At 46.2% G+C, this 22814-nt stretch overlaps 1 protein-coding gene across 2 annotated transcripts in view; it reads right to left on the bottom strand.

Moving 5' to 3' along the window:
* The window catches only part of EXOC4 (exocyst complex component 4), a gene marked incomplete at its 5' end in the record, with an annotated part of 369114 nt that overhangs the window by 17989 nt on the left and 328311 nt on the right, over nucleotides 1-22814 (bottom strand). For both annotated transcript variants that reach the window (XM_082751522.1, XM_082751523.1), the window contains 3 exons: nucleotides 6815-6974; nucleotides 8855-9033; nucleotides 11678-11819. In XM_082751522.1, coding sequence (XP_082607648.1) covers nucleotides 6815-6974; nucleotides 8855-9033; nucleotides 11678-11819 — 481 coding nt within the window. The remainder of the gene's footprint in view (nucleotides 1-6814; nucleotides 6975-8854; nucleotides 9034-11677; nucleotides 11820-22814) is intronic.

The following is a 22814-nucleotide window of genomic DNA, read 5'->3' as shown; positions in this document are numbered from 1 at the left end:
AGTGCCGTCTCCATAAATGTCCATAAAGCTTCTGAGCTGGTCAGGGGAACTTGTCCAGTTCCAGTTTGAGGCCTTTTCCCACACACAAGTGTCTGGGGATGCTCTGCTATGACTGACCAGCTGGACCACACAGCCCCCTACCCGACATTTTCTCAGGTATTTCCCTGGAGGGGAGCAGAGCAGTGACTTGGGGTTCCCCAGATCACTGTCACCCCTTCCAAAACCCCTTCGTGTTTCTGTGGTGAGGAGCTGGGCAGCTCCAGCAGAGGATCACTGAACCACAGAATCTCCTGAGTCGGAAGGGACCCATAAGGATCGAGTCCAACATCCTAAAGGACGTGGCCTTATCATAGCTTCCAGAGGCTGTGTAGGGCCGAAGAAACCAAAATCCCGTGAATTTTTGAGCAGGCACCTTACCGTAACCGTCCTGTACTGCAGAGAGCAGTCAGAAACCCCAAAAAGCACCTCTATAAAACGTGAAGGCATAAATTGACGCCCTCCTAAAACCCCCAGCAGCTGCAGATTGAACTGGAAATGAAACCACACAGATGGGTGGGTTCTTCCAGCGGAGTTTTAGTGGGCACGGGGCATCGCTCAGCAGCACCCACCTGGTGAAGGACCCCATGGGCAGGCAGTCTCTGATCCCCCAGAGCACATAGGGGAAGCCAAGGGAGGGAAGGGGGAGGGAGCCGTCAAGCTGAGGGGCGTTTTTTAATCCTCTGTAGTTGGGATTTTTGGTTAATGCAGTGAAACCACTAATTACAGCTAATTAAACCTGCACTGAGATCAAAGCTCAGTGGAAACTACGGGGGGGAGAAAACGAGAGAGAAAAGAAAGGAGAAGAAAATAGGGATTTTGTTGTAACCAAAAGTCCTTAATTGAAAACTAAAGCAGCTTTGTTAATTAAAAACAGCAAAAACAAAATGAGGCCGTGCTCCACAGATACACAACATGAGTCCAGCGTGGAGATGGAGATAAGACATCATTCCCACGCTGTCAGCAAAGGAGAGATTTTCTTCCAGCTTTCCTTCTGCTCCTGGCTCCTCTGCAGGGAAGGGTCTGCCTACGATCCGTCCTGGGAAGGGGTGGTGACTTTTTCTCCGATTCTCTGATTTCATGAGGTGAAATCCCACCCCAATCCTTAAATTCCTCAATAGCAAAAGAACATCTGGGAGACTGTCAGGGCTCTTTAATGATGGAAGTGGCTCCGCTGTACCTGGGACCCCAAATTCCTCACACCTGACCTGCAGAAGGGGTGAGGACGTATCTCAACTGGATCCAGGACTTCAGGCAGCAGCTGCTCCTTCACCACAGCCAGACCTCAGTTGTTTCTCTCGTGCCCCAATGTCTGGTTCCATGTATTGTCCCTTCCTCAGTGATTAATATTTCATGGGAAATGAGCCATGGCCTTTCCGTGTAGCAGTCTGCCCCCCATTTATGCCCAGCTCTACCTGCAGCATCCTTCCAGCACCTGAAAGTGGGGTCCAACACGCACAAAACCAGCATCAAAAAACCTCCTGAAGGAGGCCTCCTTCGGCCAGCTGCACCCTCAGGCAGGAAGCACAGCCTGCTGTTTATCTATCGAGAAGAAAATTGGAAAGAGAAATAATATTTGGCAACGGAAAGGACTTCTTTCAGAGCACTGGGATGGCTGAGGGATCTCTCAGGCACACCGGCTTCCCCTTCCCTCTGCAGCACCCAGTAGATGGCAGCATGTTATTGCTTATTCGCCCTGCCTGGGACAGCTTTGTGCATCAGGAGAGAGGCACAAACCTCTCCTGCCCCTGCACAATCCCACAAAAACATTCCCTGCCTGCTGGCTGTAGCAGGGAAGGAGCCCTGCGTGCTGAGCATCCAAGGCAGAGCCGTGCTCTGAAATAAAGCCCCCTTCGAAATCCCACTGCTGTGGTTCGAGGCTGTTCCTGCTGGGATTAGCGGGCGTTTTCCAGCTCTCCCAGTGCAAGAATCAGTGGGATGGGACCGCCCTGCCACCTAAATAATGACAGGTTCTGGGGCAAGGCCTGCTTCCAGGACCTGATGGAGGTTAAGTGGTGTTAATTTTACCCACAGCTTCCTCCAAACGCCTTGGCGGTGCTCGCCCACTTTGCAACCAGCACAAGAGCTGGTGCAATCCTCCCAATTCTCCTGCTGGCTGTAGGGGTGCAGGGTGCTTGTCCCGAGGATGTAAGGAGACAAGCACGGACATCGCAGCATCACGGGTATCGCTGGGAGAGCAGGGACACGAAGGAACAGGGTCAGAGCAGCAGCTGCAGCTGTATTTGGCCAGGGAAATGAAGCAAAGGTCAATTTTCTTTTGTGAACAATGACAATTTGAGCAGAATTTGTATACAGACAGACACATTTGATCCCAGGCATCTGCACTACACTGCTAGGGCTGATTTGTGTCTGATCTGAGGACGACTGCCCAGCATGCTGATGCCTTCTCCCCATGCCTGGCCACTGGGGACCTCTCCAAGCGGCCGGGATCCTCCAGCAGTGCCAACGTGGGTGCCACATCTGTTAGAAGGACGTGGTCAAAGCCAAGGGCCCTGGTAAATAAAGGTCTTCAGCCACAGGAAAAGAGATTTCTGGTCCCTGCAGGGTGGATGGCCAAAGCAGCTGCTAACTTGAATGGCAGCTGCAGCAGGGAAAACCTCTGATCTAACTCGTAGGCTCACAGCCACTTCTGGATCTCCGTGCTGCAAACTATTTAAGGAATGAAGGACATTTTCAAAGCCCATAACGAAGAGGAGCACCACTCAAACCCCTTTATCTCTGAGGTCGAAATTACATTGCCTCGTACGAAATGGCCACATTTCATCAGTGGTCCCTCCCTTCCCCTCTTCCCCTCACAACCAACTCAATTAACTTTCAAGAAAAGGGCAATTTTATCACTGCTGTGTGTTGGAAAAGGTTTTTTTTTTTTTTTTTTTTTTTTTCCTATGGAAAATGAACATCTAAAAGCTGACTGATGTTGTATTCAAGGATAAGGCTGAAGCCAAAACCAAGTCTTTTCTGAATACCTCCGATGAAATCTCTGCATAAACACATAGTTGTATTTTAGAGGGGATAAAGGGGATGTGAAGGAAAGCAGAAAGGAAAAGACCTGAACTGGAATCCGTATTTTAAGATGATTTTTTTTTTATCCCTGTAGTGGCATCAATATAATTCTGGGTCTGAAACTCCCAAAATGTGGAGGTATCTGGAATCCAGGCTCAATTGCAGACTTGGCAGTGTGTGACTGGGTACCATTACAGGAAGAAAATACTGCTTTTTCTTTAATACAATAGCAGATGCCCTAATCATCGCCTGCATTTCTGCTGGCCTAGATACTGAACACACATATAAGGGTAAAACCTATTCATATTTGCAGGAAATTTAGCAAATGATACAAATCCTTTTGTGATGTTTTAGCAGTCAGAACCAGCCTATTTTACCCATTTTTTTGTGTGTTAGTGGAGAAACTCCTTCCTAGAGCTCACATAAGTTGGTAATTTCTCTTTTTTTTTCAACAGAAACGTGCTCTACCTCTGCTTCGTGATGCTCTGCTGAGTTTCCCTGCCCTGCTCCACCTTAAACTGAGAATCTTAAAGCAAAATTCATTTGAAACATTTCCCCCCTGCCATGGTACTGCTCCCAAAGCCACACATCTTGCCAGAGCCTGTTGTCACCTGCAGGTTACAAATCTTTTGAAGAATGTGGTTTAAACAGCAAGAGTCTCACCAGAACCAGCAAGTGCTGCATGGTTTAGGATTTGCCGTGAATCCTCTGTGTGATTTTGGCTTCAGAGGAGGAAGATCTTTCCCTTCCACCTTCCCTGACTGGGGTTTCTGAGAAGTCACCAGCTGAGACAGAGAAGAAAGGGGATGCCCAGTGCTCTTTGGGGCCCATAGAAAGCCCTGAAGAACATACCAAAAGTGGAAAAACAAACAAACAACAAACCCAAAATCAAAATCACAATGCCCAGGGAAATCTTGAAAGTCCTGAGGCCCTTACTCGAATGGTCTGCTTTCTGCCATAAACTCGAGCACATGCCATTTAAATGTGTTCACTTGCAGAAAAGGACAGGGGTGCTGAGGCTTAGATCAAGCCACGAGGACAAAGAGCTCTGCAAAAACACGAGAAAAACATTTTTTTGTGTGTGTGTGTGAGAAAAAAACAAGACACAAAACCCATTACATCTTTCCCTGTTCGGAGGAGCCCAGGACTTCTGATGAAGTTCCTGAAAGCTGAATTATTTTGGATACGGGGAACTGCCTCCAAAGGCCAGAGATGGTGCAGAGAGCCACCAGCTGGGTTAGATCTCCTCTCCCATTCCATAATAATCACCCAGTTCTCTGCAAAGTTAAGGCAGGGAAGGAATTTAGTCCAGCTAACACGAGGTGTAGGGAGAAGGAAGAGCAAGTGAGCATTCCTCATCTTTAAAAAGGCAAAACTGACAGTCAGCTACCACACAAAGCATTTACAGATTTCTGCATGAGAGATATGATAGAAGTACGAACCACTTTTATCCTACGCTGACGCTATTTTATGCTTTCTAGGTGTGAACAGTTGTTTATTTTATAGTTCGAATCGACCTCGGTAACTGGAATCCCTGGGGTAACAGGAGAACTTGCTCGGGTAATTGTAAATTCAGGTGAGCAGGGCAGGGTTCGGATGCGTGAAACACCTTGTTTATGTAAAAGGGGAATCTGGATAATGAGCATTCAGGAGTCAGCTGAAGAACAAAAAGGATAAAACATCTTCTGCAGATCACAGAAACCTGCCCTGAAAGAAAGAGGGAAGCAATGCAGTCATGAAAGCTAAAAAAAAAAAAAAAGTTGAATTTGTATTATGGGAAGAAATCTGCATCGCAGGTACCTGAAAGCAGCTGATGCACCTGTGCAGAGAGCTCAGGTATCTCGTGTGAGCTCCACAGCTCTCTGTGATGGCCCTCAGCAGCCCAAATGGCCCAGGAGAAAAACTATTCACCCTACAGCCCAGGCAGGCTGGTACGGGTGCGCTCGCTATTGTGAAAACCGCCGGTATGGCACATCATCCATCAAGCAAGATGAGGAGAGGGGAACACGTTCCCTCCTCGCCCTTCCCTTCAAACTCCACGTCAAATTATGCAGCTCTACAAGTCACAGCTCTGTTCTCTCCGTGGTTGTTCAGCCTGTATGGCAAAGACCCTCTGGAGAAGGGCTGGCCACATCACACCAGCCCCCAGCAGCGCTCGGTCAGCAGCTCATTATCTGAGTGCCAGTTGTTGTCAGCACGTGCTCAAGCCCTGTTCTGCCTGCCAAAAAAAAACTGGGCTAATTTATTTAACGTTTCAAAGGATCAGGGAGAAAAAAAAAATCGTTTAAAAAAGGAAAGATTGAATTTGGGAACTTTATTCCTTGGAGAGTTGGTAATGGATCTAGCGTTCTCACTCTCCGTCTCTCCCCCAGGCCTCAGCATTCATAACTTCCCCATGTCAATGTTATTATGAAAAGACTAATTCAATAATGAGATCATTCCCCATATGAGAGCCCAAGTAAATGAGGCACTCGGCCATACCTACTCTCCCTCATCTGAGGGAGTCACGCCGCTCGTAATTCAGTCTCCATGAGCGATGGCCAAGCGGTGACACCAACAATTTCCAGTGTTTGTGGTGGGTCACAGCTGAGCCTCATGCAAAACTTTTGTCATTTGATCTACATGCCTTAAATGGCAAATTCCAGCCTCCTCCTTTGGCTATTCCTTGGGTTCAGCTGCCCATTGCTGAGCCAGCTGCGGCCACAGAGGCTTGGCCAACACAGCTCTGCTGATGGTCCCGTTTAGTTTTTGCTTTTACGCACGTGGTTAGTCCTCAAGAGATTCTCCTTCAGTGAATAAAGCAGCAGGACAAGATGAGAAACTTTCAGGGGAGCTGTCATGACCAGTTTTGGTGTTGTTTTAGTATTGCTATCATTTTGAGAGCAACAGAACTTGAAGGGAGACAACAGCTGGCACCCCTGAGGTTCGCACACAGTACTGCAAGTGGCTAAAAATTTAAGCCTTTGACAAACCAAAGTATTACTCACCTGGACATGAATCAAGACCCTGGATCAAACCAGCTTAAATTCCACGCAGGACTTGTACCTAGAAACTCGTCCTTGCCTGGGTTTAGGTCTTAGGGAGCTGGGCTTGTTCAGCCTGGAGAAGAGGAGGCTCAGGGGTGACCTTATCGCTCTTTATAGGTACCTCAAGGGAGGCTGTAGCGAGGTGGGGGTTGGCCTGTTCTCCCACGTGCCTGGTGACAGGACGAGGGGGAATGGGCTTAAGTTGAGCCAGGGGAGTTTTAGGTTAGATGTTAGGAAGAACTTCTTCACTGAAAGGGTTGTGAGGCACTGGAACAGGCTGCCCAGGGAAGTGGTGGAGTCACCATCCCTGGAAGTCTTCAAAAGACGCTTAGATGTAGAGCTTAGGGATATGGTTTAGTGGAGGGCTGTTAGCGTTAGGTTGGAGGTTGGACTCGATGACCTTGAGGTCTCTTCCAACCTAGAAAATTCTGTGACTCTGTGATTCTGTAAGAGAACCACACCAACGGGAAGCCCCAAGCACAGACACTTTGGTGGGACCTCCACTGTGAGCTGATGGTGAACTCCCACGTTGCTCTGAACGCATCTCAATTGAATCTCCCACCCAACGAGGAGGAAAGTAAATATTTCAATTAACATTTCTGCGCCCCTAACTTAATTGTATTCATCCAGTTGCACACACAGTGAGTGGTGAAACCTTTGGAAGGAGCTGCCACCCTGCACAAGGGCATCAAAATAGTAACGAAGACAAAACAGGGTCCCCAGCTCACCTTGCAAAGTCCAGGTCAGCCTCACGGGACATGGTGATGTTGGTCAGGTTTTGCTGCAGGATGAAGATGTTCCTGCACATTTTCTTGATGCCAGACTCACTGATGCGCTTAAAATAGTGGGCGCCGTTGATCAGAATGCAGGAGATGAGGTGGCCCAAACCTGCGAGGGGGAAGAAAAAAATCAAACAATAAAGTCACAGGAGGAAGATATTTATTAACAGTAATTTACTACAAAACCCATGAGTGAGTGCTGTTAAGGGGTGCATGTGAACTGGAACAGGAGATCTGCCAGACTGTATCCGGAAACTGCCTTCACCTTCCCTGTGAATTTTAGTAGGACTTCCCTCAACGTTTCCTTTGATAGCAAAAATATATTTAAAAAAACAACAAAAAAGCATATAATAATAGTAAAAAACCTCAAAGTTGCATTATCGTAGCCATTGATATTTACAGGATGCTGCCAGATTTATCATCAGGCTTTGCAAAATGTCCCTTTCAGTCCCTCTCAGTCCCATCAATGGACCGCTATTTGCTCCTACAAAATATTAATATTTTAATCTATTACCAAGGAGTGGTATTTCTTCACGGTACACTCTCTGCAAGAGCAGAAGTGAGCTGCATTTCAATGCACTCGATGTGCAGCCTCCCTCTGATCAGTCCTGAACAGTTTCTTGAGTCTGAATGATGTCTCCATCTGCCCTCTGCTACTAAAGGACAGAGCTTGGCTGCTACGAGTCAAAGTCAGCCCCAGAATGATGTACCCACCGCTCATGTTGCACTACAAACCCCCCAAAAAACCCAGCCCAATTTACTCAGTAGAGAGGTTAGTACGAGAGTAGACATTGATAAAAAGACCTGATTAAAAAAAGCACCATCAGGAGCCTCACAGGTTTGTGGGGGGCATTCAGAGATACTGAGAGCCTATTTTAGGACCAGTGGTGGCCAGAAGAAGGCTAACCAGGCTTGCAAAGCCTTGATCCCTGCTGAAATACCATTCTGTGCAGCAGGTGCATCTCCAGTGCCCCCTCTCTCCTGACTCTGTCAGCCACCACGTAGAAGGACGCGCACCCCGGCACGCAGGCAAGACAACCGTGCGTCAGCGCCACAAATAAATACAGGGGAGATGAACCAAGACGTGATTTATATTCTCCAAGGTAATCACGACAGATGAGACATCTGAAGAGCTAATGTTCTCGAAATTTAATTTTAGTAATGGAATAGCTACACTTTGGGTAGGAACTGTGCCATAATAGCACTGCGCTTGTAATATATGCACGTACCCTCCGGCTTCCCAAGCACAAAATGTCCTGCACGTACATCACCTTACTGCCTTCCTGCTCCGCGTGGGCCCACTGCTCGAATCCGGTCAGATACACTCAGAAATGCTATGGGAGCAACAAGATTTGACTGTCCTGTGTTTGCACGTTTGCACTTACCAATTTGCTGTAGATGTGTGAGAGACAAAGTTGTGTTTTTGCAGGAGAAGGTGTTTTTGCAGTGGGAAATTCCACTAACCTTGCATATTCAAAAGTGATTGTGCAGAGACAACAAGGGCATGGCAGTGGGGAGTATGTTAAGCAGGTAAGGGGAAGGTCCCACTGTCCCAAGATAAGGAGGATAGCTAAGAAAAATAGGACGAGCACAACGAAATCAGTAAAAACAAAAAATCATGGTCAAGAGAGAAGGAGAAAAAAGGAAGAGGAGAAATTAAGGGTTGGTCAAAAAAATAGTACATATATGGTGTAGTAATAGGCATCGAGTAGTTTGTGAACCTGTAGTACCCAGCCAATGAGGAATCAGGCATCGGGTAATAGGGAATATAGGGTTATGATCTACTTTTGCTGGGCTCACAGGATGCCTGCCATTGCAATCATGAGTAAAATAGGTTCACAGAAGACCCTGTCTGAGGTTTTTCTCACAGGTGGCAGCAATACCAGACATGTCTTACCCCCCAAAAGAATACTTCAGAGCTTTGCGGTGATAATGAAACATCTTTTCATATGAACCAAACTCTTACAAGCTCGTTGGCAAATGTCTGACCTTCGAAAATGTACTGGAACTTGTGCTGCTGGAGGCTGGCGCTCATGGCCTCCTCGATAGCACTGATGTCCTTGTTGAGCCGGACAACCAGGGGGTCGTAGTCCATGCTCTCCACGTTGGCCACAATGGCATAGTTCCCTTGTTTAGCCAGTGGGATCAGGTAGTGGAAGCAATGAACTCTGCAAGACAGAAAAAAGAAATGTTACACTGCAACAAGCTCGCCATTAAGATATCGGCGGGTGTTAAAAATAATTAACTCTTTTTTATTTTCATGCATTGGCCAGCCCCCAAGCAATATCTGATAAGCAGTATTGCCACAACATTTCCAGGGAGGTTGAGGCTGCCAAGGACAGTTGTTCCTTTTGTTTCTCCCTCCAAATACCAGCACGTTTGTGCCGACCTTGATGTGGCTTTGCCATTAGGTCTTCTGAAAGCATCGCTGATTACACTGCGCAAAAACTTTATATATTAGATGTTGTGGGAATACAGAGGGGCTACTGAGAGTAGTTAAGATCTCTTGAAATTAAATCTTTTATTTTGGGAATAATGAAAAAAACTAACAACAACAAAAACCAAGCACACTGCTTGATCATGACACTGTATTAAATGCACCTTAGGCAAAGTGTTATCTTACAATTTTCCTTCCAAAGTTCAAGCAGATAAAAAATAGTAGTTCTAAGAAATGAGTGGTTATGTCTGCATTAAGTGCATCCTCCTCTTGACTTGTCATCGTCCTATCTCGAGAGGTGAATACAAAGGACCCTTTATTAACAGATCTGACCTACACCATCAAAGTAAAATGCCAAGTGCCTTTTCACCAGGTTCTCCAGCCTCGCATGTGCTGGTTCAGCAGCACTTTAATATTGATGCCTAAATGACAACTTCTAACAGGCTTTGTAAGCCCTAAGAGCAGTTAAAATTGGAAAAAAAGAGTGAGCCAGGGGACATTAACTGATAATTAGCAGGCCAAGACAGTGCCTATTCCCAAACTTTTAACACTACCGCAACTTTTTTTTTTCCTATTTGCCTGCCAAGGTGGCCTGGAGACAACATGCTGTAGTGGGTTTACGTGCCCTGACACCATCTCTTCCATCAGGATCAGCACACCGAGGCATAAAATTCACACCAGGCTGGCTCAAACAGCTGTGGTGGTATGTTCTGGCTTTCATGTCCCCATCCTCTTGGAAAATGTCCTTGTGTAATGCCATATAGCTTTGGTTTTTATGTGAAAACAGTGTAATAGATTAAATAATCTAAAATTCCACGGTTGTTTGTAACAAAACAAATGGTAAATGATCTGAACATGCCAATAGGTTTCATTTAAGGAAGCAGATATGAAATTAAGGAGCAGGTTCTCAGTGACCACTGTCCTCGGGGCATGCCCAGCTGGCAGTAGAGGAGCAGAAACCAACCCCAGGCTGGTGCCAACCAGCATCTGGCAAAGCTGGGAACGAACGGGGGTCCTATGGGAGGAGAAAGACAAGGGGATAAGTGCAGATGAGTGTGGATGAACACAAGCTGTGCTCTGCACCTTGCAAGTGGCACAGATCTGGGGAGCTGGCGTGGGAATGCAGAGAAATCTGCTCTGAGCAGCCACCAGAGGGACTGGGATTTTGCTCTCTTGCTGCAGGGGGTTGCGAATGGGGTGTGATGAATGCAGGGGAGCTTCCACCCTGCTGGGGATCCTCCTGGGTGCAGCATCTCTCCTTCTCACTCCTTGCCACCCGTTGAAAGGATTTACATGCTACGGTGTATTTACAGCATCAAATTTAGGATACTGGTAGAAGCGCTGGAGGAGGATGGCAGAGGTCGACTCCAACATCCCAGCAAGAATTGTCCTGACTTCCATTTGCACTTATTTTGCTTCACCCACCTGTAAGGGAACTCCACAGAGGACTGCGGCCAGAAACCCATTCCACGAGCCCAGGTTGGTTGTGTTACCTTGCACCACATTGCAGCTGGAAAGCTGCTCCATTTCCATACTTTAACACTCTTTTCCTCAAATCCTTCAAGCCCCAGCTCATTTGTGATGCCTGCAACCAAGTGGCCAGCAGGTGATGGATGGCAGGGTGAAGGGCTGCTGACAATAACTAATGCGGATTTTTTTAAAGCTCCTTCACGAGAGCTCTGCCAGCGTACAGGAGGACGCAATTATGGCTCAGGATATGTCAAAGCAGAACAAACCAACGGCCCATCGAGTCTCATTGCCTGTCTCTGACACCCGCTTACATTTGATGCTTCAGAGGAAGAGAAGCAATGAAAACACACCTGGCCAACACAACGCACAAGGGACAAATGTCGTCCCAGCCCCGGAGTGGACAGCTGGCAGCCTGAAGAAAGGGTTTTGCTGCTTTTGATCTTCGCATGTGTAGTTAGAGACATCATAAAACTATCCAGCCCTTTAGAAAATCCAGCTGGTGCTTGCCTCCTCTTCCCCAGTTTCTGTTACTGTTTGAAAAAGGAGCAAGAAAAGCTCCTATCTGCAAGCCAAAGCTCAATGGCTGATAAATATGCAGACACCTGTTAGATTTTAAAAGCACTGTGCAATTATCTAAGGACAAAGACTCTGAAAACACATTTTTCCTAGTTTTTGACACAAGATGCAGACCCCTCTATGAAATTCCAGTTTCGGTATCCTGCCTCTGTCCCTCATTTGGCCATCCACGGTGATGGGACCTGGCATTTCTGGGCATGCCTTTGATCTCTTCAATGCTACAGCGGGCAAATATACCTGTCTCAGGTGCCATAACGTGTTCCCTGGGCACAATCCTAACCTGTAGCCCTCGCTAGCTCACTCACAATCCCCGAATTCAGGGCTTTTACCTGACTTCCAAATGCAGGACCAGCAGGCAGCGGTCAGCCATCTCTTGGAAAGACCTGGCCAGCTCGCTCAGGGTTTGCAGGATCTGTTCGGATGCAGGGAGGTGCTCCATACTGGCGTGGCTGTCCTGGCCAGGAGACATGGCTAGCAAGAGAAGACAGGATTAATTTGTGACATATTTCATCAATACCACTCGGCTTTAGCAGCTACAGCGTCTCAACTGCTTCCATCCTAAGCGCGCCCGCTCTCGTCCACCTTTGGCTGAGCAATGAAGTCTGTAATTCGGGAGCGTGAGAAGCAACAAACTGCTTCTGCAATTGATTAAACTCCAAAATGAATCTGAGGGGTTTAATCAACCACCAGAATACATTTGCTTGGAAGATATTGCTCTGTGATGAGTATTTCTGCACTTGCAAAATCCAGGAACATTTATCTTACTTTGCATGGGGTGAGGAAAAAGCTGCTCTGGAGCCAAAGCACGGCACCGAAAGCACAGATGGCCCTTTTTGGTCACCTCAGACTTCCCCAGGAGAATTTCAAGTAAACCTTTGTTTGACCCATCCCTCCACAAGCATCTGGAAGCCTTCTTTGTTCTTGTGAATAAAACACAACTCTTAATGCAGTGAAGCAAACAGCAGCCAACAGATATGAGTTGCTCTTGGAGCTGTCTCCAAAGCTGACACCTGAAGAAAGGTGCTGTTCCTGCACACCAGACAACTGGAAAAAAAAAACCCTCTTTATTCAGCACGTGCCACATTTACAAAAGTCCTAGAAAGCGGAGCCATTTCATCATTTACTTCTCACCACCCCACTGAGAGCCACGAGACAAGTGGTATTTCTGCTGTGTGGGCAGCAAAGAAGAGAAGAGTAGCTTGGCCATGGGATTGTTGTCCTGCAAATACCATCCCCAACGATGGCCTAACCAGGTCTAACTTCTGCAGATACATCCGTATCCCTCCCACTGAGACCTCTTTAAATCACAGTTATCATAAATTCTACCCTAATTACAGGAAAAATATCTCAAACATCTGAGTTCAAATCCTCATTTAAGTAACACTTTAGAAATGACTTCTTGCATAGGGTGATTAGTGATGTTTGAAATTAAGCAGACCTGCCTAGGCACCTTCCAGCTGAATTAAACAGTGTGATGGCAAGGGATGTCCTGGGTCACCACGTCTGGCCCCACAAGCGCTGTGTCCCATGGCCTTGAATAGAAACTCGTGTGCCATATAGAAGTCATTCAAGTCTCTACCTTCCTTGCTTCCCTTGGTGGCTCCTGAAAAACCTCTGGCAGTGAAGCTGGAGGCTAGGAACTAAATTCCAGCCTAAACGTGGTCCCTGATGTTATATATTTGGTTCTTCATATGCCAGCATTACTCCTTGCCTTGTGGAGTTTGCCATCGCCGGCATTTAGCTTCTGCTACGCTACCATGCTAAACTCCTGGAGAGGTGGGCAAAGCAGCCTGATTTATCTTCTGAGAAAGGCTTTCCAACCCCTCTTCACCCAAAAGCAATTCTCTACACCCTTTCCAGTCTCAATTATATATTCTTGAGCAAAAGTGACCACCGCTGTGTGCTGTGTTCGAGCTCTTACTACTGCCACAACGGGACTAGAGCTTTCCCATCTCCCTCGGAAATACTTTTTTTTTTTTTTTGCTCTGGTATCTGTTTTTTTTCACTGCTTTGCATTTTCAGCTCATATTTATTCTGTGATCGACCTGAATAACGGAGGTACTTGCTGGCAGTGAGAAATTTCTTGTTTTCCCTCTCCTTGCACTGCTGTTGGGTACATGACAAACACTCAGCCAGCCACCAACGCAACTCGGCGCAGGAAGGATTTGTACCTCACCAAGGAACTGTTGACAACAAACTCTCATTGTGATGGAGACTGATTAAATAAATGTCACTTGGCTCTGTTTGTATAGCCAAAGACCTGCTTTGAAAGGGGAACCTACGCGGAGCTTTGGATTCGCTCCTAAAATTAAACACCCCTTCAGATCTAGCCTGAAAGGCAAAACCAAGACAAAGAGATAAAAAGTCCAAATCTCTTTTGTGTGAAGCAGGTTGAAATAGAGGTAAACATATAAGACAGACAAGTCCAATTGGAGTACAAGTGCCTAATTGTGCATCTAATTTTACTGTGAATTACAACAGGGAAAACCCTGCATGGACAAAGCCGTCTACAACACAACTCCGGGAAGCTGCCTCCTTCAGCAACTCCTCCAATCGCAGCAATATTCATGAAGTTTCATCCTAACAAAGAGGCAGCAATGGGCAAAGAAATTCAGAGCTTGGCAAATACGGCGGAAAATAATTAATTGGCCTGGAGTGTTAAAGAGAAATAATCCGTTCACTGTAAGGATTCCTCCCCGGCACACTCCGACACTTCTCCAAGCATCGTTCTGCTCGGTGAGAAAACAAAACAAAATCAAATTATCGGTGGGTTAAATGAGTTATTTACACAACCTCTACTTCCAGATAACGGCGTTGGGAGATGACTTGGGGGAGGCGCTTTGGAAGCGCTGTTTGCCCAGCTGCCACCCACCCTTCAAGCCCCCCAGTGACATTGGTTTCCCTGGGGGTGGCGGGACTTTGGGATCAAGCAGCATCAGGTCTAAGCGTCCTTATCAGGTCACAGCAGAAGGCAGGAAACCTTCCCTATATTCTGGTGGGGGAAAAAATTATTTTTAGTGTAAAAAACTAAATTTTGACAGGTTTCTAGGGGTCTTGCTCCTGGAGCTGGACTTGCTGTTACACCGCAGGAACGCTCCCGCAGTGCTTCCCTGCAAGCGATGGAGATGGATGGACCCATCAACCGAAATGCAGGAGTCAGCTAATTTCTGCACGGGAGAGATAGACACACATTTTTTTTCTGCTCTCCAGAATTCATTTACAGCAATTTAAGTGAAGCCGTAATTATATTTGTCAGCGGAGTTAAGAGGAGGAGGGAGACGGGGATGATCTGTGCCTTGCTTAAAGCCAGAGCACTCCTGGCTTTGTTTTTATGGGTGTTCAGTGCCCCCACTGAAGGAGGAAGATCGAGTGCTGGTTTGGGGCATCTGTCTCCATTTCTCCCTTGCAATATGAGAGCACTGAAGTGTACCTTTGCTTTTTTTGGATTAAAAGACTTTCCGAGCCCACCACTTGTCCTTTCTCCTTCTTTGCACATCCCAGAAGGATCGTCCCACTGCTGTGCTAGCCAAGGAGAAAATCCCATTTCTTTAAGTTTCACTCAGGAAACACGAACCCAGAGAAGGAGTTGTAGCTGCATAAGATAATCAGAGCCTAAAATATTACGGGGTATTGAATAAAAATGTAATTTGGAATTGGTTTTGGAGGCGGCCAGTTCTCTGGGCAGACATGATCGAAGGGTGACCCTGCACTGATGGACCTCCAACCCACCAGAATGCCTCTGGACCCAAAGAGCCGAAGGAGGTATCTCCAGCTGAAATGCTGGAGAAGCAGCACCATAATAAAACAAAACAAAATTCTCAGCCATCTATTTCTTCTTCCCTTTCTTAAGTGCCTTGGCCCATTTAGACCACGTCAACCATGAGCCCTGCAAGCCAAGAAAATACCCAGCGGTTGGGTAAGCAGCAGCCAACAACTGGCTCCACAGCCCCTCATCACTTTGCAGCCCAAACAGATGAATTTCAGTTGTCTTACGTCGGCTTCCCGTGCTGCTGGATAATAATTACGGTTTTGCCTGGGATTTCTTTTACTTGCTGTAAGCCTGGCCAAGATACCTCACTCCAAGGAGAAGGCGCATTTCATTCCGGCAAACCTGAGAAAAATAAACTTAACGCAGTAGTTGTCGCCCATGATTTCAATCATTTTTGCAATTCGATGCGATGCCGGTGCCTCTTGACAGCTCGTGCCTTGTAAATCGATGGATGTAAATTCCCAGACCTCGGGAATATTAAACAAAACCTGCCGCGGCGCCCATAAACAAACCTCTGTAACCAATCAAGGTCTACAATAGCACGTCCTGCCCGCTCCCTGCTCGAGCGGAGCGACTGCTAACAGATTTGAATGATTTAATAGCACAAGAAGAAAAATCAATCTAAGGTTACAGGCTCTGCTTTGGCTCCGGTGCAGCCCGAACCCGGGAAATAAACCTGCAACACGCTCACGCTTTCCATACAGCGCTGTCCGTGTTTGCTTAACGAGGAAAGGGGAAAGGCTCACGGAGAAATTTTACAGCTCTGTTGGGAGAAAAACTCTTACTTGGAAAAGAGACGCAGTCTGAAACCTTCGCTGTGTCCCACAGGTAACATTAGGGAGCAGCTCACACCTATTTAAACTTGAATTCTTGCTCCCTTCCTCCCTGCAAGAGGAAACCCTCAAATAATCATTAATAAACAGATGCGAAAGGAAATTGGGATGGATCAAGTGCTGAACTATGCCTCTGGAGACTCGGGGTTAATTCCCATCTCTGCTGGAGATTTTTCTGGGGTTCTGGGCTTGCTCTCTCCATGCTTTAGTTCTCAGTGGACGAAACCTGGGATTTCCTCCTCTGTCTTTATCCATCACTGCCTTGCAAACTGACTCCAAGCTCTTCGTGTCTCTTGTCTTTACAGCTTTCAGCACCACGAGGTGACACTGTCACAGGGAGACAAATCAGCCGTTGTAAGAGATTGTCCGTGTATTTAAAAGAAAAAGCACTAGATAAAGTTAGGAGGAATTAGATTTGTGTATTATGTATACAAATGTATTATATATCCATTTTTTTAAGGAGATAAGAGTGTGGCAGCACAGCGTGCACACTAGGTGCAACACCAAGGACTTATTTCAGCAAGATTTCTGAAGGCAGACATATTCCAGGAGACTTCTGTCCCTTGAAGCCAAAGGACAGGAGGAAAACTAACATTTTTTCTAATGGGTCACCATCAAAAAATCACCTCTCTTCCTATTAAGCCATGCTCTCCTGATGGAGGCTAGGGTTGGGTACCGGAAAGCTGCTGCCATGGTGGTGCTGGTGAGGAAGGACTTCAAGGGGCAGTAGGAACATCACTGAGATGCCTACAGCCCCAAAATATGGGATGGAAACAGCACTGGGGCATCGCCTCGGCACAGCGCTACAGAGACGGGAGCTGGGAGATAAATCAGGACTTGCTGGAGATGAAAAATCCCAAATAACTACAGAGAGCCAGACAAAGCAAATCAACTCAAATGATTTTCTCTCCGTGGGAAAAACTACCAGGACCCTGCTCTCGAGCCGCTTTTCTTTTTGTGGTTACACATCTTTCCTCCCACTTTGATCTCTTATTGCTCTTGAGATGCCGCCTCGATCTAATTTAGAGTCTAAGCTCTCCGAGGAGCAGGGGCCTTCTCTTTTTATCCTGTTGCAAAGCGCTCTGCACACCTGTGGTGCTCGAGAAATAATGAACAACAACAACTATATGCAACCCATATGGCCACTTGGACCGGCTTCTGGCTGCAAGAGTATTATTTGAAGCTCTAAGGCAGAGATCACTCACTGCCTGCCTTTAACTGGCTCTGTTTGGGGAGCTCAGAGCTGCAACTTTGCAGAAAAGCAGTGAAATGAGCCACAAAATCTGGAACTGGATTTTGTTTTTTTTTTCCGAGTTTCACGAGATTTATTTCAGAGCTGCAGGGATTTGGGAACCAAAGCTAGATGCTGTTTTGCCATCCTTCCCCTTCCTTTTCAGAGGTGTGTCTGAACCTTTGGGACTCCTAGATGTGGCTATTTCAAATATTTTTGCAGCTACTGCAAAGATCTTTTACCTAGATCTCTCTCTTTCTAGATTTTAAATAGGGAGGAAAATCAAGATGAGCAATGACATCTCCCAAGACTTCCACGTACCTGGCACCTATGGATTTTTGATGTCAGCTGTCTTCTTCACACAGACTCTGAACCAAAAGGGATTCCCTAGCTTGTCCTGGCAAGGATTTGGCTCTGCACATCAGCGTGCTGACCTTCCCTTCCATGAGGTTGGGTAAGGTTAATTCTCATCACCATGCGCAGCTGAGCAGCTTACAGATGAAAGCAGGAGCCAACGAGCAGAGGTGAGGGCACTCAGCACCCACCTAAGTAATTCAGAGTCTTCCATTCACTGGGTGCAACCCTCCTCGTGAAATAAAGCGAGCAACCTGGACCTGGGCAGAGCTCTGAGATCTGGAGAACATCTCCCATGTGCTGGCGGGCTGGGGATGCAGCCGACCGTACCGATCAATAAGGGAAGAAACAGGGATTCTTGCTAAAATAAAGCAAATACCAAGAAAGGACAAACTTTAACAGGTGAGGACCTTTCAAACAAGAGATACGGGGCTGGAATTTTCTCAGTACTCGGCACTGCTCTGGCTCACCTTTTACAGGGATCATCGGCAAAACCACTCATCGACGCCGAAGGGGCAACGTTATGTCAACGCTTAAAGGCTAAGCAGAGGTAAAGCAAGCTCAGGGAGAGCTTCCCACTGACATTAATCATACTAATGTGACATGCTATGACCACTTCAGAGTCCTGTTATTCCTACTAATGAACCTGGTTCATCAGCAGAGGTAATTGGGATCACATCGGAAGATCCTTAAGGTAGGGATTTCCCTTTCCGAATCTCCTTGAGGTTCTGATGAGAACAGAGGAGGAAAGGGAACTTTGTGTGCCAAACTTGAGAAAAGCAAGGCAAACCTGAAGGGTGGTCTCGAGAACATCCTTCCATGTCTCTCTGCCCACTCCATGTTAAAAATTGAAGTGCAGGAGAGGGACAATGTAACCGTGCTGGAAAAAAAGCATCGCGACCTCATTTGCGATGAGTGGTGATAAGCAGGCTGGGCTGCAGCCCCCATCAGTTCAGTAAACACTAATGATGAGGAGAGCACAGACTGTCACCAGTGATAAAGAACAGGCTAAACACTCTATTAGTTTTTCATTTTGTGAATTAATGTTTTTTATGGCGTGTGTACACTCGCTAGTTAATGAATTGTCTCGTTAGAGCTGCCTGCAGAGCTCCTCGTCTGCCTCTGCTGGCAGGCATAAATTTCGCAAGGAAATTACCACTTTTAAAAAGGCAATAACTCCTCTAAAAGTGGTTTGTTTTCCATTAGTTTCTGCAAATATGCAGCCTCGAGAAAGGGTTTGTAAGGGAAAGAAAAAAAAGAGCTGGAGGGGCAGGACAAAAAACGTGGTGGGACGGTCTAGCTCCATCTAGCTCCATCGTACCAGAGCCGGCTGGAAGGTTGGGTTGGTTGTTGAACACTTTCCTTTAAATACTCTTCATTCAAGTCTGGAAAAGGCTTGGGAAAAAAGAAAACCAACAAAAAAAGAGATGCTCGGTTCATTTAAAAAGTCAAAAGGAAGCAGGCTTTTTATTATTATTATTATTTTTTGTCCCTAAAGGAAGCAAAATCGTGCAGATGCAGCTATGAGCAGGAGAGCTATCTCAGCTGAAGACTGAATAAATCCCGATCTCTTTGAACAGGCCAGGGTTTGTTGCTCCAGTGCTCCTCAACTAAGACAACTCTTCTGTGTTAAATTTTCTTGCTTTCAGTAATTTATAACGCAACTTTCTCCTTTTCTACCCCATAGAAATATTTTTAGGGCTTGTTTCTTTTATCAGAGAAGAAACTTGATTTAGAAAGCTTAGGGAGAAAACCCACATTAACCTGCTTTTAAGTTATGGAAAGCATTTTTTTGCCTTTTCAGAGTTTTGTACCCTTTTCCGTCCTTGGCTAGCCAAAACCAGCCACGTGCTTTGCCTCGTTTTCATTAAACCAGAGCAAAACCACAGCTCCACTGACATCAGCTTCCATTAATGAGGCTAAAAATTCATCCCCAAATTAATTTCTTTTCCTACTTCAGCAAAAGCTTTGTTACTGGGCTTCAGTGGGGAGAGAAGACCTTTTAAAAATTGTCCACGTTTATGAGTTGAGGGGTAAAAAAGAGTGGAAGGAAACCAAAAAGCTCCAGGCCAGCTGCTTTGCGAGAGGCACCGCATCCTTAGAGCTGGTGGAGATGATTTCAGCTCAGCCGTTAATAACAAATGCTTCCCAGCACTCGGAACACACATAATGTACATATCATCAAATTAACGACGTTTCGATGGTATCTGACTCGGAGCATGTCGGCTCGGCCGTTAACTCACTGGCAGGCATCGGGCAGGAACGCTGGGCGTTTATGAAAGCTGCAGCAAAAAATCTGCGTGAAGATGTGAAGCAAAGCAGAGAGGACCAGCAGGCTTTTACGAGCTGCCTTCATGTTCAATTCTCCCCACACCGCTGCTAGGATGTGTCCTAAACTGAAATGTTTAATTCTGTTGACAGCTGAAAGAATAAGGAGACAGACAGGTGTTGGCCACTTGGGTTAATATTTAAAAAAAAATCAAAAACCAACAGTAAAGAGATGTCAACCTGCTCATAAGGCTTCCTCAGAGCTAGAAAAGAAAAAAAGAATCAGTGATTGGTGTTAGGACGCTTGTAAAGCAGCATAATTATGCCTTGACATGAAAACTAAGGTATCAGGATGTTTTGTTAGGGGACTGGTCAGCTTGGCCAGGAGAGGCGTTGATGCAGAAAACCATCTGAGATGTCCAGAAGCAAACAGAAGCAGCAACCTAACTTTTTCCTTTTTTTTTTCCTCCCTGATACTGTGCTGTATCTTGCCAATAAATGCCCTGAAAACCGATTTAGCATCATTGCAGAATTTCTGTGGGTAGAAGATGTCCCGAGAGGGATGAATTTCTAAAAGGACCTTAAAGCTCCCAGTCTTTTGGACCCGCTGGAAGAGTGAGAAACAGAAATGCTGACGGTCTGATGGCAAAACTACTCTTCTTTGCAAGAAGTGGGGACAAGGTAAGGCAAACGTCAGGAAAATAAATATGGTTAGATAGATACCTTAAGGATTTTCTCTTTTTTTTAAGTGTTGACAATTGTAGATGGAAGTGTTTTGGGGACTGTTTTTTAATAAACTGATTTGCAAAGTAGGAAGAGGAGTAGCAAGGAGCTCTGTGCTGGAAGACAGAAGGGAGTGAATGCAGCTTTTCCAGGAGACCATAGAGGAAGGTGGGGATCTGAATATCCAGGAACCATGACGGGCTTTCAAACATAAGGACAGACCTCACGGGAAAGACGAGGGGCACGAAGAGGGCATCACATCAGCAGGAACATCGTTTCCATCTTGCATCAGCTGTAGCAGCCTCACAGCTCGACTTCTCCTCTGTTCCTGGTTATTGGAGAGCCATTTTCTCCAGGTCCCACGTGAATACAGATGCAGGTTAGATGAGAACAATCCTCCAGCCCACGCGTTGTGCAAAGTGACTCAGTGGTGATGTCAATGGTTGACCACACTCCCGTCGCCTCGTTCTGGAAAGGATTTTGCCCCTTCTACCCTAGAGGATGCTGCCACCCCTAACACCCCAGGGAGAAGCAGGTGGATTTACTGCCATTAATCTTTGCCACCAGTGAGTCATTCTCTTCAGAAGAGATAAACACATCCTAATGCGTGATCCAAGCGGTGTGGACAGCAGGCTCTTCGGAGTTATTTCCACAAAAACCTTGATTTCCTGGTATTACTCATGAGGGATCCTCATTTTAAAAGAGGTTTGAAAGCACTGCTAATTAGGTCACTTATTTACATGACAATCCCCTGCGTTTAAGGCTGGTGGGTGGGAGGAAAGAAAGCAGGAACAAGAGTAATTAGCGTAATCATGACGGTAAGCTAAGTGCTGACCTCAAGGCCCCAAGATCAATACTGGGACTGCATCCCGGTGGTGTGCCTATTGTCTGAGATAAAGAACCATAAATGCTGAGCATCCAGGTCAGAAAAACAACGTCTCATTTTCTAACCATTAAATATTTGATGTAAAGCACCGAGGCTGGGGAAAGGAGTAACCACTAATCCATAAGAGCAGCTTCACTGCAGACATTCAAGGGAACAAGGGCAGTGAAAGGCATTGGGAGATCACTTGGACACGAAAGCAAGACGTCTCAGGTGGCTGATGGCTGTGTGGTTTTATTCCCTGCCATCCAGCAAAGCAGACCTATATTTCAGCCATGAAATTTTATAGCCAAAATCATAAAATAAACCAGAACTATCTCTTAACACCTCAGGCCTTACCAAAACAAGCACTGTGCCTTCATGAGGATACTGGTTCCAGGCTGGTTTGGAAAGGTAGCCTTAACCACTTTGCTGTCCTCAACCAAGTGGTTTTGGCCCTCCAGAAGCCAACTTGGATAAGATGGTACCAGCTGGATCCTTGTCCCCTGCTGGAATTGCTCTGCTCAGCTCTTTTTCTGCTTCAGGTGGTGGTAAGAGACCAACAGGCATAACTTGGCGTTTGGATCCAAGACAACTTTGCTGAATTGGCACATGGAGGGGGAAAAAAAACAACAGTTTTGCTATGTTAAGTCAATCCACTGAAGGATTTAAATCAATCCCGAGGCTCTTTGAGAGAAAACACATCTTTTAGCAGTGCTGATGGCTCTTGGGGTCACTAACAAGAGGCTCATATATGTTGTACTTCAGGGTATTGCCAGATACATAAAATTACCTCCTTGAATGTATTCTTAAAGTCCTCTGCTCTCTGACACTGGTTCCTCCATTAGGTTCTTAACTTTCAGTGGAGAGTAACTAGATAGCATCTCGTATCTACTCAACCTAAGGTCTAAATATTATCTAGGAGTTTCTGACTTGTATGTAGCAACTTCCCAGAAGTTAAAGTAAATTTGTAGCTCCTCCTAAAGCTAAAAATGGTGAGTAATCTGGTGATCATAGATGGTTTGGTGTAAAACTGACAGATTTACATTCTCCTGTGCTTGAAGAAGGCCAAGTTCTCCTGTCCTTGCTCAAGGGGAGTCCCACCTGGGGAAACCTGAGGCTCAAGGACAGTGTTTCATTTCTAAATACCAGCCCCAAGCACACCGTGTACAACAGTGGGATTTGTAGTAGTAAGGAGATACTGTTGGTCATCTCTGCAATATCCAAGAGATGTCAGCACAGGACCACGATGAGCCATGGGATTGACAAGAAGGAGATGTGTGGATCTGAGCCACGGTGATGTAGATGAGATGGCCAAGAAGACCTTCTCCTATCAGCTGCCTCTGGTTCTCCCCTGAACTTCCTAGACCCAAATGAAAACATCTTACACCAATCTGAACCAGCTGTTCCCAGACAATATTAACAC

This window comes from Aythya marila (assembly GCF_965140915.1).
Source record: "Aythya marila genome assembly, chromosome: 1".
Classification (NCBI taxonomy): domain Eukaryota; kingdom Metazoa; phylum Chordata; class Aves; order Anseriformes; family Anatidae; genus Aythya; species Aythya marila.
This window is presented reverse-complemented; position numbering and strand designations above follow the sequence as displayed.